The sequence below is a fragment of the Primulina tabacum genome, chromosome 2 (genome assembly GCF_025594145.1).
Source record: "Primulina tabacum isolate GXHZ01 chromosome 2, ASM2559414v2, whole genome shotgun sequence".
Taxonomy (NCBI): Eukaryota; Viridiplantae; Streptophyta; class Magnoliopsida; order Lamiales; family Gesneriaceae; genus Primulina; species Primulina tabacum.
In genome coordinates this window covers 50,822,512-50,835,835 of record NC_134551.1, presented here as the reverse complement: position 1 = coordinate 50,835,835, position 13,324 = coordinate 50,822,512, and the positions used below count along the sequence as shown (strand labels likewise).

At 33.6% G+C, this 13,324-nt stretch overlaps 1 protein-coding gene across 1 annotated transcript; it reads right to left on the bottom strand.

Moving 5' to 3' along the window:
* Positions 1-156: 156 nt before the first annotated feature.
* Positions 157-8,100, bottom strand: LOC142536659 (putative amino acid permease 7). The gene is made up of 7 exons (XM_075641948.1): positions 7,875-8,100; positions 7,271-7,507; positions 6,800-6,893; positions 2,750-2,964; positions 1,447-1,580; positions 1,117-1,344; positions 157-727 (listed from the first exon to the last, which is right to left on the bottom strand). Exons 1-7 carry the CDS (start codon positions 7,963-7,965, stop codon positions 326-328), a joined length of 1,401 nt encoding a protein of 466 aa, XP_075498063.1. The 5' UTR covers positions 7,966-8,100; the 3' UTR covers positions 157-325.
* Between the last annotated feature and the right edge of the window lie 5,224 nt (positions 8,101-13,324).

Below are 13,324 nucleotides of genomic sequence, written 5' to 3'. Positions count from 1 at the left end.
TCTATCCATTTAAAGTGAAAAGAAAATTTTCAAACTAATGACATTTGATTGTCTGAATTTGTAAAAAGATTATAAAATGTGAAGAACCTCATTATTTTCATTTCATTTTTGTGATTAATCAATCAAATGAAATAAAATATATTGCACGCATTATCATTTATCTCAAAGGATATAAGCTTTATTGGAACAAGTGCATGTATCGAATATGATTCAGATACATTCCACAACACACAAATATCAATCCAGGCTTCAGGTTTGTTTGTATCCAATCAAAACTAAGAAGAACATTGGCCAAAAGACCAAGCACCCTGCAGATTGATGACTCCTAGCTTAATTTGTTGCTTATCAGTCCCTCTAACGACCCAATGAAAGATAGAACAGTGAAGAGCAAGCAGAAAATCTTGAAAACTTGAAGAAATATCCACACTCCTGTCCAGGCTCCTATTTTATTCTGCGCGAGATACATCTGGACGGGGAAATATATAGCCAAAGGCCAAAAATTCAAGGCCCCAAGAACTCCCAAAACTTGATTGAAGTAAGGAAAGAGTAAAGCAAGTCCGGTCGTAGATGCAACGTAGACAGTTCTAAAGCACAGACGCAGAAGATTTAACTTCAAAGTGGGAAGTAGTGGGAGTTTTATGCTGTACTCATTGTTCACAAATCCATTTCTTGGATATTTCCTTGCTATCCATCTTTCGAATACCGCAAACAATGGCTGGCTGTATATCTATTGGAAAGTACAGGTAGAAGATACCAGGATCCAAGATGATGAACGTGCAAAAAAGATAAATATTCAAGAGTTAATTAATTTCACATTAAATAACTTGCAGAAGATGAGGTTCAACTGCAAAATATTTTTGGACTTCAGATTTAGCATATTATCATCAAGTGATCTGATCCACCTGGATGAGACAATAAGCATATATAGGTACTTGAGAATTTTCTTTATCACATAAACGTCATAAAATCAGCCAGGGAACTTGTAATGCAGGGTGACATTTTCTTTTTGTGTGTTTTGTTCAATTATACGGAAAATATCAATCCAAACAAGAATGTATTCAAATATTTCAAACTTCAAGTAGCAATATGCCTGATGCATTGAGCAATGGGATCTACCTGATACCCTCCCACGAGATGAAGAACAATGCACGCATTAGCAAAGTCAACGAGCCAGTAGGGTTCGTAAAATCCAAATCCTGTCAACAGATTCCCAGGAGCTTGGTTTCCAAATGCAGCATATCCAAAACAACCGCAGCAGATAAAGAAGAAACTGGTTATCAGTATAGCTATAGTTGATGCCTTCTTCATTGTCTTGTTCTCTGGTGGAGGTGTTCTAAGAGTATCCTTCATTTTCAAGTTTATTATCAATTGTCAAATTCCATAGATGGACAATAAAAAACACATGAAATAATTTTACAAGTTTATACGGCAAGGATCGTTTCCTACTTCAATTTCCAATAGAATTATGTTGTAGGTAAAGGCGAAAGCAATGTCACCAACTGCCTGTGATGAGAGCCATACTTTTTGAGCCACATTATCCGTGGGTACTCCAACAAGGTCACCTCTTATCTCTCCATCTCCTGCATCGGCCAATAGTTATCTACCGCGCTGCAAGATAAAGAGGATCTACCAATGGTATTCAAATATCATTTGATACTAGTCATTTAGGCAAACTTAATACATTGCATAACCATTATATTTAATAGATAAGCTTTTTGATCAATTTTTAATTAGTTATATTTAAATGATTTGATACTAATATAAATGTTGTAAAAGACACAAAATTAAATTAACTGCTCAAAGTAAGCAATTTCACATTCAAACATTTATAAAATTTATCTGCATGGAAAACCAACCAAAAACAGTGAGAATAATTTGAGATAAAAATTAAAATTTTCTTTTAAACATAAGTAAACTGAAGTCCTAATTGGCTAAAAACATCACATATGAGGGTGTTTTTGGAACATTGAAATATAAAAAAATGATGATAATTATTATGAAGTCCTCCAGGCTCCAATAGTATGTAAAGATTTTAGTGAGAAATCACTTTGAGCAGGAAAATTATAATTAATATGGTTTTTGTGTGACACCTAGAGGAGAGGGTGGTATCGAAATTTTATAGGTTTATCATACCAAAGAGACCAACCACATAGTAACTCTAAAAACTCTTATCTGGGTGCGAGAGGGCTGAGTCACTCCCAAGTAGCTCATGAGCAGCTTAATGACAGCTTTGATTGAGTAGCTCGATCATTTACTTGAATCGATGGAGTACATGTTGAGCTACTTGAGCTCGAGTAGTAATATTGGTTTTTTATTTTTATATTATTAAAATTTTTGTCATGCCCTTAATTTTTTCATAAATCACACTGTGACAGTTACTTTCACAAACCATAAAGATAAATTAGTGCATCCACTACCCAAGCATATTTTTCTTTCTCAAGCTTAATTTGATCTCGACTGACTTTGAAAATTTTCAAGCTTTATGGGCCTGAATTCAAGTAACTCGATATTATGTGCATCGAGTTCCAGCCCAAAATTCAGATCTTCAACGAACTCAAAATCGAGTTTCTGTAGTGAATTTATTATCACATGCAATTAACAATAGCTCGACTATTACTCGGCTCATGTGCACCTCTAGGTCTCATATGATGCACCTCTCACCTCTAACATAATTTATAGACTCGAAAAAGGGAGTCATATCCAAATGAACATGAATACTGAGGATCAAGACTGACCAGAACTACCATACCTACTACTTTTGCAAGCCCGAGAGCCAGTCCGATGAAGGTATAAGCAAAGGACATAAAAGCTGCAATTATTGAGAGCCATTCCATGTTGTGGAAGTCAGGTATCTGAGAAAAAACGACTTGAACAGCTCCAAACAACAATATAAACAAACTTTCTCCGTAGTCACATGGTGCATCATGCCCTTCCTTGTGAAAACAGTTTGATTTCAGAATTGCCCTAAACAACCAAAAAAGCGATACAGATCATATTTACAGCTGCTATATACTAAGAAATGCACACAAGTTCTTCTATTTTAAAGAGTAATAGAAATTAGCTTCATAGTTCAGATTGATAGGTCACTGCCAGGCATCAATTAAGAATGTCTAGTACTAAGGTAAGAAGACGATCATAAATGATCAAATTAATAATTTCTTGAAGGTGTTGACCGGTGCAGTAACAAGTTGTAACGTTGAACGAAACCTTTGCCAACAACTTCACTTGGAAGCAGAGACGGATGTATTCTAGGGCTGTACTGGGCTGTAGACGGATGTATTCACGGTTTTTGAAAAACCGTCGCTAATATTTGCGACGGTATTAGTAAAACCGCCGCCGATGTGGATCGGCGACGGTTTTAATTACACCGTCGCTACTAGTGACGGTTTATTCAAACAGTCGCTAAATAGCGACTGTTTTTTGAAAAACCGTCGCTCTTTCAAAAACCGTCGTACATCAATGTCTTAGTCCAATCAAGTCCCGTCCATTTACAAGGATGAGACCAAATTTATCCTCTGATCCGCCTCACCTCAATTCTACAAAATTTCTCTCCCAAGTCCCAAGCCCTTTAGCGACAAAATAGAATTGCGGACTCCCGAAGAAATCGAATTGCTCATCGGCAAGGCAACAATCCAGGTAAGAATCGGCTATACATTTTTTATTTTGTTTTTTATAGCTTCTCTGTGTGTGATTTGTGGTTTCTTGATTGTTTGTTGTTGAGTTGTTGATTGACTATTACTTGTTTATTTGTTTAATAATTATTTTATTCTTGTTTAGGATTATAAATTGAACTATTTCAAAATGGAATATCAATCTGCTGCAAAGAAAGGAAAAACATTGATATACTCTTTCTTTAAGAAGAGAGATCGTCAAGTTAGTGAAGATACTTCAGTTCCTACGGTCCTTACAATGCAACATCAATCCAGTGAAAGTCTTCTATTTCCCAATATCCAAATTCCTTCATGTTCCTCTCCTAGAGACGATCATCAGTCTTCGTCTACTTTTATTGAACGAGATTCGGGAAAAAGAAAACAGATATGTGAATATCATGTTAATGTACGAGATGAGATAAGACGTTCATATCTAAATATGGGGCCTTATCAACCAGATATGTTGGAGTATCCAGGTACAAAATTTGGAAGCCAGAATCGTCGTTTTCAGAAAAAATGGTTTCAGAAATTTTATTGGTTGGAGTATTCGCCTTCAACAAATAAGGCATATTGTTTCTATTGTTTTCTTTTCCTGAATGATGTTAATTCATCTAATATCTCGGCATTGGTCAATGAAGGATTTGACAATTGGAAAAGGGTAAACCAAGGAAAAACATGTGCTTTTCTTGCCCATATTGGTTCTGCAGCTTCTTCATCTCATACTATGTGTGAGAGAAGGGCTGAAAATTTGATGAAGCCCTCACAACATATTGATAAAGTGATGCATGCACAATCTAAAGAGGAAAAAGAGAAAAATCGTTTGCGTTTGAGCACCTCAATTGTAGCTGTTCGTTGGCTAACACTTCAAGGTTGTGCTTTTAGAGGTAACGATGAATCTCTATCTTCATCTAATCGTGGAAATTTTCTTGAATTGGTGAAGGCTTTTGCAAAAATGAATATAGAAATTGATGAAGTTGTGCATGAAAATGCTCCAAAAAATGCCCAATATATCGCTCCAGAAATTCAGAAAGAGATTTTACATATTATGGCCAATAGAGTACGACAGATGGTTCGTGAAGAAGTTGGAGATAAATACTTCTGTATTCTTGTTGATGAAGCCCGAGATATATCTAAACGAGAGCAAATGGCCATTATATTGAGGTTTGTGAACAATAATGGGATTTTGACAAAAAGATTTTTTGCCATCAAAAGTGTTAGTGACACACCTCAATGAATTTGAAAAATGAGATATCAAATGTTCTTGTTCATCATGATCTCCATGTTAAGAAAATCAGAGGCCAAGGATATGATGGTGCTAGCAATATGCGTGGAGCGTGGAATGGACTTCAAGCATTATTTCTCAAAGATTGTCCCTATGCATACTATGTCCACTGTTTTGCACATCGTTTACAACTGACATGTTTCTGCAGCTAAGAATGTTAGTGTTATTTGGGAATTCTTTTCTCATTTGGACAATATTGTTAATATTGTCACTTCTTCTACTAAGCGCATTGTTGAATTACATACTGCACAAAGAAATGAAATTGAGTATATGTTGTCAATTGGAGAACGTGATTCTGGAAGTGGTGCAAACCAGATTGGTAATTTGCAACGAGCAGGAGCTACTCGTTGGAGTTCTCACTATGATTCGGTAAAAAGCTTGATAGGTATGTACACTGCAACTTGCAAAGTTTTTGAATTTCTCAGTGATTATTCTCCAAATGGAAGAGTTAAGGCTGAAGTTCGGGGGATTTACAGAAACATGGCAAGCTTTGAATTTGTGTTTATTTTGCACTTAATGCATAAAATTATGAGAACAACAGATACTCTTTGTCAAATTCTTCAAAGAAAATCTCAAGACATTTTGACTGCTATCACATTTGTCACTACTACCAAAACTTGCCTTCAAGAATTTAGAGAATGTGGGTGGAATGAATTTCTTCAGGAAGTTAAAGTTTTTTGCTCAAGAAATGAAATTGATGTACCTGACCTTGATTGTCTATATAAGATTGGACGTTCCTGTCGGCAAACTACAATAGAACATCATTACCACTTTGATGTTTTTAATGCAGCAATAGATTTCATTTTGATGGAGTTAAATACTCGGTTCAATGAGTCATCGGTGGAACTTCTTTCTCTTAGTACAGCTTTAGATCCTAAAAATTCATTTGACTCATTTAACAGTGATGATATTTGCAAGCTTGCGAAGAAGTTTTATCGTGGAGATTTCACAGATCAAGAAATTGTTGCTTTGGAGTATGAATTGATACATTATAAACTTGATGTGATGCAGAATTTAAAGGTTTCTACACTTGTTGAGTTGTGTCAGCAATTGACCGAGAGTGGACGGTCAAGTGTTATGTTATGTTGACTAGATTGATTCATCTTGTTTTGACATACCTGTGTCTACTGCCACTACTGAGCGGGCTTTTTCAGCAATGAAGCATGTGAAGACGGCACTTCGCAATAAAATGGAGGATGACTTTCTTGCCGATTGTTTGACACTCTATATTGAACGAGATTTAGCTAAACATATTGATGTAAATTCTATTATTGATAAATTTTATGTTTTAAAATCTCGTAGGGCACAACTCCGTTGAACGATATAATGTAAATTTTTTTTTAATAATATATAACTTATCATATTGACTTCAAGCCCCCCCAACTTTTATTCCTGGATCCGTCCCTGCTTGGAAGAGCAGCTCAGAGTCTGATTAACCTATTGTAGACCTAATATGGAAGCATTTTTCTTGATTCGAACTTGTATTATAAAGAAAAATACAGTGACTCTTAGATACTCTTGATATTTCCGACCAACTGCCCAATCCCAGTGCTTACTCATATTAAGGGTGGGCGCATTATTTCACATATGAAAAAAGTGAAAAAAAACTCATACAACAATTGAGCAATCTTTTATTGCCAGAAAGATGGATGAAAAATTCATTTTCTGTTTTTTCTGAACAAGGTAGCAGACCTAGATAAGAACAGTGATGGCAATCTGTGTTCACTGCCTCAATTTAATTTTAGAAACTTCGTTATTGTCACCAAACTTATATCAAGACAATTTCTTTATATCATTATCTCATTGCAAGTCATACCAATCATGGAGTTTAAATCCAGAGTAGTACCAAAAGAAATAAAATTAAGACCTCATGCTGATCGCTGAAGTTATGGTATAAGCAATCCCATATCCGTAGTAGCTTTCTTGAAGAAATATTCCTGCCACCCACATACTCTTCTCTCCTGCCAAAATTATAACTCTTAAAAAATTTATCACATCTCAAATGAAAGATGTTTGATGGCTTCTTTAGATTTCATAAGTATGGCAGGAAAAGCCGAAAAGCAAGACGATACCACAAATCCTTAAAACTCTCTCCTTGGTTCATCTAAACGAAAATTCGAGAGCACACAGCTCAATTTCTCACACAAGGTCATACCAACCATCGATCTTAAATCTCTTTATCAGTCAATTAAACACACCATCCTCCTTTATCTAACTTCAAATCCATGAATTCAATCATATTTCTTAGATAAAAGGCTTGCACCACAAAAACCATTCAACACAAAATGCCTCTCATAATGATTACCAATTTAGGGAAGAAGTAATGCATGTACATTACCAAGATATGACCTCACGGCTTCAGCATAGGACTTGTTTCTGATATGTCCCACCACAGGATCAGGATATCTGTAACAATCACATAGAAGATTTGAAGAAATAATTGTGATTACTCCAAACACAACCATGCATACAGGTCCCGCTATCCAGCCAAGCTGAGCCACACTCCATGCCAGAGACAGCACCCCCGAGCCTATCACTCCGGTAATTATATGCGCAATGGCCGTCCATACAGTCCCTTCACATCCACATCACACAACGAACAATGAGTACAATAAAACCGAAAACTTCATTCTTTTCAAGATTCAAAAAAATCAGTTCCTTCGTCAAGAAAAAAATATGTAAAAATTTACAGAATTGGCTTACATTTTTACCCATTAACGAGCAGTACCAAAAAATTTACAAATATGACAATTATCACATTTTTGACATAAAACAAATCAAGAAAGGTAAAGCAGTAATTTCAAGATTAGATGTAATCATAAAGTTCAATCCATCTAGCTTCAAGAACGACCAACTAACTTTATCCATTCCATTAAAGGGCAGTATCCCACAAATCTATGATGAAAATATCAGATTTTGACAGAAAACATGATCCAACAGACCTGTTCTTTTTAAGGAATTGTGAGAATCTGAAGATGAAGCATATGTGAGCAACGGAGTGGTGCAGTCGTCTTCTTTATCAACCTCAACCATAACTCTGCAACTTGATGGCTGTTAATTGGGCACAGCTAGCAACCTTGACTGTTCGACTGCCAATGAGAAGTAGCAAACAGTGATTCTTGCCTCAATTATTGAACCGTCCGAAGTTCCAAATAGATTGTTGTCTACGTATTACTAATGCTATCCATCAAGTTCTAAAAATACCTTTTCAAACATTTTTTTTAATTTAGTCTTCTTTGCATCTTTTTTACGTAAACAAAAAAAAAAAACAAAGAAATGGTTGAAAATAAAGAGTTGAAATTATTGAATATTAAAAATAGGATTTGTAAATATTGAAAATTAGTTTTTTATGATGTATGTAATTATGTATTTATTTTTTGATTATTTTTTAAAAAATTCTATAAATATGTCTCTCAATTTGGGAAGAAGAACGAACACAATGGTAGACAAAATTTTATAAAAGTATATGGTTTAATATATTTTGTGAGTTTGAGATTTTTTCTTTTTTCCGTAAATTTTTATTTTTAACACGTTGTCAGCTCGATACTCGAATGTTCGGTTGACCATAATTTGCCAAGCTTCATGTGAGGCTCGGGGCCGAAGAGGGCGGGGGGTGATCGACGGTGCCATCAGTTGCACGGACAATGAGCAGCTCCTGGCAGGCTTCTAGGTGGAGGGAACATGAATGAACCGACCCACACGGGAATGAGAGGGATTCCGAGACTGTTCAATGTAATGGACTGTACAGTTGAAGAGGGCTTAAAAGATTTGATTTGTACTACTCATATCACGAAGGTGCATCTTCTTTTCGGTAGCTCATCACATAAGAACTCCAAAGTGAAGCGTGCTTGACTTGGGGCAATTTTTGGATGGGTGACCTCCTGGGAAGTTTTCTAGGGTGCGTGTGAGTGAGACATAAGCACGCTGAAAAGACTCTCGTCTTGGTACAGTGAGGACAGTCGTCGAATCTGGGGCGTTACAGTTGGTATTAGAGCCGACCTCTCTTAGTACGATGTGGTTCGGGGATGAACCAAGCGGAAGCTGGTGGGCATGTGAGGCTCGGGGCCGAAGAGGGCGGGGGGTGATCGACGGTGCCATCAGTTGCACGGACAATGAGCGGCTCCTGGCAGGCTTCTAGGTGGAGGGAACATGAATGAACCGACCCACACGGGAATGAGAGGGGATTCCGAGACTGTTCAATGTAATGGACTGTACAGTTGAAGAGGGCTTAAAAGATTTGATTTGTACTACTCATATCACGAAGGTGCATCTTCTTTTCGGTAGCTCATCACATAAGAACTCCAAAGTGAAGCGTGCTTGACTTGGGGCCATTTTTGGATGGGTGACCTCCTGGGAAGTTTTCTAGGGTGCGTGTGAGTGAGGACATAAGCACGCTGGAAAGACTCGTCTTGGTACAGTGAGGACAGTCGTCGAATCTGGGGCGTTACACTTCAAAACACAAGAAAAAAGTAAAAACGTTCAAAAATAATAATTTTTATTTTACAGTTTATTTATTTTTATTGTGTATATATTTAATATATAATATCATATTATTATATAAAAAGGAGTCTATGATACATCATTATAATAACGTGATATGATTATTTCACTATTTATATATTTTTATTGTGTTATAATTATATATATATTTGTCTTATGTCACATTATTATATAAAAAGAGTCTCAAAGACCTCATTATAATATTGTGATGTGATATACATAATTATTTAAACATGATTAACATTATATATATATATATCATATTATTACCATAAAATTTACATATATAAACATTTATTTTTTTTAAAATTTTGTAACGGTCATAAACGACTAGTTTTTACCCTATAAATATGATTTTACAAACACATTCAATCACTCCAAACTTATTCTTCCTCCTTAAGAATTTTCTTCATCAAAATTTTCGAAGAAGAAGAAGATGACGGTTCTTTCAAGGTTATTTTGGTTATTATACTCGCTAGTCTTGTATTTATCGGAGAATATCCACCTTGCGATTTTTTTTATTTTTAAGAATGGTTGTATTTATAATTTATCTGTTACTTTTTATTGTCATATTAATAGATTTAGAACTTAGCTGATAAAATGTATTTTTATTTTTCTAGTACCACCATGTCAAATTTGGCTAAACTCGAATTTGTTACGCTCGACATTACGGGAAAAATTATATGTCATGGACTCTCGATGTAGAAATACAACTTGAGTTATCGGGTCAAAGTGAGACCATTAAAGAAAATAGTATTTCATTATCACAAGAAAAAGTAAACACTATAATATTTTTGCGTCGACATCTTGATGAATGATTAAAATATGAATATCTCATGGCTTTATGGAAATGATTAAAAGAAATATTTGAACAAATAAGAGAATTTATACTTCCGACCGCCCGTGATGAATGGAATACGTTAAGATTCCAAAATTTTAAAAAGTCAGTGATTATAATTCGGCTATGTATCGAATAATCTTGCAGTTAAAATTGTGGACATGAGGTTATGGAATTGAAAATGCTTGAAAAAACATTTTTCACTTTTCACACATCAAATTTAACTCTACAACAATAATATAGAGTGCGTGGATTTGCGAGATATTCTGAACTTATCGCATGTCTTCTTGTGACGGAAAAGAACAACGAGCTGCTGATGATAAATTATCAGTTCCGACGCACTGGATCAACAGAATTTTCAGAAGCAAATGTTGTAAGTAAAAATGAATTTAAACCTGAAAACCAAAATCAAATTCAGAGATAAGTGAGTATAATAACCAAAATAATTATACAAATAACCTTGAAAGAACTATCTTCTTCTTTTTCGAAAATTTTGACGAAGAAAATTTTCAGCGAGGAATAGTAAGTTTGGAGTGATTGAACGTGTTTGTAAAATCATATTTATAGGGTAAAAATTAGCTGTTTATGACCGTTACAAAATCTTAAAAAAATAAATATATGTATATGTAAATTTTATGATAATAATATGATGTATATAATGTTAGTCATGTTTAAATAATTATGTATATCACGTCATAATATTATAATGAGGTGTTAGAGACTCCTTTTATATAATAATGTGACATTATACAAATATATATAATTATAACACAATAAAAATATATAAACAGTGAAATAATTATATCACTTTATTATAAAAAGGTGTCATGGACTTTTTTTATATAACAATATGATATTATTAAAATTTATATATACAATAAATAAATAGTGACACAATAAATTATATAAGCAGTGTAATAATATAATCACATCACGTTATTATAATGAAATGTCATAGACTACTTTTATATAATAACATGATATTATATATTAAATATATACACAATAAAAATAAATAAACATTAAAATATATTTTTACTTTTGAATATTGTTATCTTTTTATTGTGTTTTGGAGTTTAGAAAAATATGGAGAACCGATTCTTCGAGTATCGTGCTGATATCATGTTAAAAGTAAAAATTTATGGTAAAAAGTAAAAATCTCAAACACACAAAATATATTAAATTACACACTTTATAAAATTTTTTATACTAAATTGTTTTTCTCTTCACAAATTGAGAGACATATTTATAGAATTTCTTTGAAAATAATCCAAAAATAAATACATCATTACATACATTATCACACATTAATTTTCAATATTTACCACTTTTATTTTCAACATTCAATAATTCAACTTTTTATTTTTCAACAAGCAAGACTATTTTTTAAAATAGAGGTTTTAAATGGGTTAGTACTGTACAACTAATTTCCCTTTCTTTTGTCGGACGCTTTAAAATATCTCGAATATTTTTTTTTGAAAAAAAATTTATACTTATAAAACAAAGAAAATACAATGACATTTTTATTATGTTTAATTTATTTAAATGATGCTTTTTTTTTTATTTATTTAATATGAGCATATAGCAAGGTGGAGCTTAACCACACATTTAAAATTATATGAAAATTTAGAATAATATATAAAATAAAATCTTTATACAATTAACAGTAATATTCAGTAATTTATTGCATATAGTAATCTTGTTTGGGGATTTCTTTAGAAAACGACATGAAATGCTCGAACTTCCGAAATTTTAATACGAACAAAAATTAAATTAAATAACTAATACAAATATACTTATCCATTAAAAAAAAAAAAGACAAGACCATCCTATGATTGTCCTCAACACGAGAACAGAGAACTCCATGGCTCTCATTCAAACCTCGTGTTAATATTCCATTATTCAATACATAATATATAAACATTAAAACGTTATTTCTTTATACCATAGAACTCTAATTTACTAATATTACAAAACTAACATCCACCTCCTCCACCCCCACCTCCACCGCAACCTCCGCCTCCGCCTCCACCACCACAACCTCCGCCTCCGCCTCCCCCCGCATCTCCACCTCCACCTCCACCTCCAGCCCACAGTCCACCTCTTCTACGACGCCGCTTTCCACCTCCGTCCGCACAACCAAAGATGATTAAAGACATGATTGCAACGGACATAACAACCATGAAGCCTAGCATGATCATGAATCCCGAAACCCCGTACAACAAACCTACTTCATTCGGATGACTCCCAGTACCAGATGTAACAGCTAAAATTCTAGCCATTTTGGATTGGATGTATACTTTAGATAGGATATGATCCACTAATGAATTCCCGAAAGACATATACACATATATATATACACACACACATATATATATTTATACATAAGAGCGTACATTTGGCGTTTGATTAAATTTTCAGATTGCTTGTATTGACCGGAATAGATTTGAATATTATATAAAGAAAAAATACAGCTGCAATTTGAGGGAAATTTCTGAGGATGTAGCCGTGTATAAGTTTGAATTGAACAATAAATTTGACTGGATGAGGTGGAATTGTATTCAATCATTTGATAACACATATCTATAATCATCTAAATAAATTAATTGTGCTATTTATTACTACTAGAAATATGCTATGTCGAGCCATTCGATTTGAAATAAAATTAGTTAATCTGATAAATGAAAATAGTGATTGCATATCTTATAATCAATGTTTACCATTCATAATATGTTACTTTAGACAAATATTTTAATTTAAATTTTGTATATTTTTCCACATAGTACCTCTATTCTATTCTGTTTATTAAAGTTGAGGACATGATAGTAATCACTTAAGAAAGACACCAATTTTTTCTTCCATTTTACCCTTATGTGATACTAATATTACATTTTTTTTTGTTTTTTGTTTTTTAAAATTTCAACATATACTTTTATTTTTATTTTTTTTTAATTTCAACAATTCAAATATTAATTTAGTCCCTCCATAATTTGTTGAATTTCACTTTAGTCCATCGATAATGATAAAATAGATTGTACACACACGCATCGCGTG

What these genes read in the sequence shown, in the direction of transcription:
- LOC142536659 (XM_075641948.1), bottom strand. Translation starts at nt 7,965, where the DNA reads ATGGTTGAGGTTGATAAAGAAGACGACTGCACCACTCCGTTGCTCACA. An exon ending in CAATTCCTTAAAAAGAACAG is followed by an intron (nt 7,508 to 7,874) that starts GTCTGTTGGATC and finishes GTGGATGTGAAG; the next exon opens with GGACTGTATGGACGGCCATT. An exon ending in AGCCGTGAGGTCATATCTTG is followed by an intron (nt 6,894 to 7,270) that starts GTAATGTACATG and finishes TAATTTTGGCAG; the next exon opens with GAGAGAAGAGTATGTGGGTG.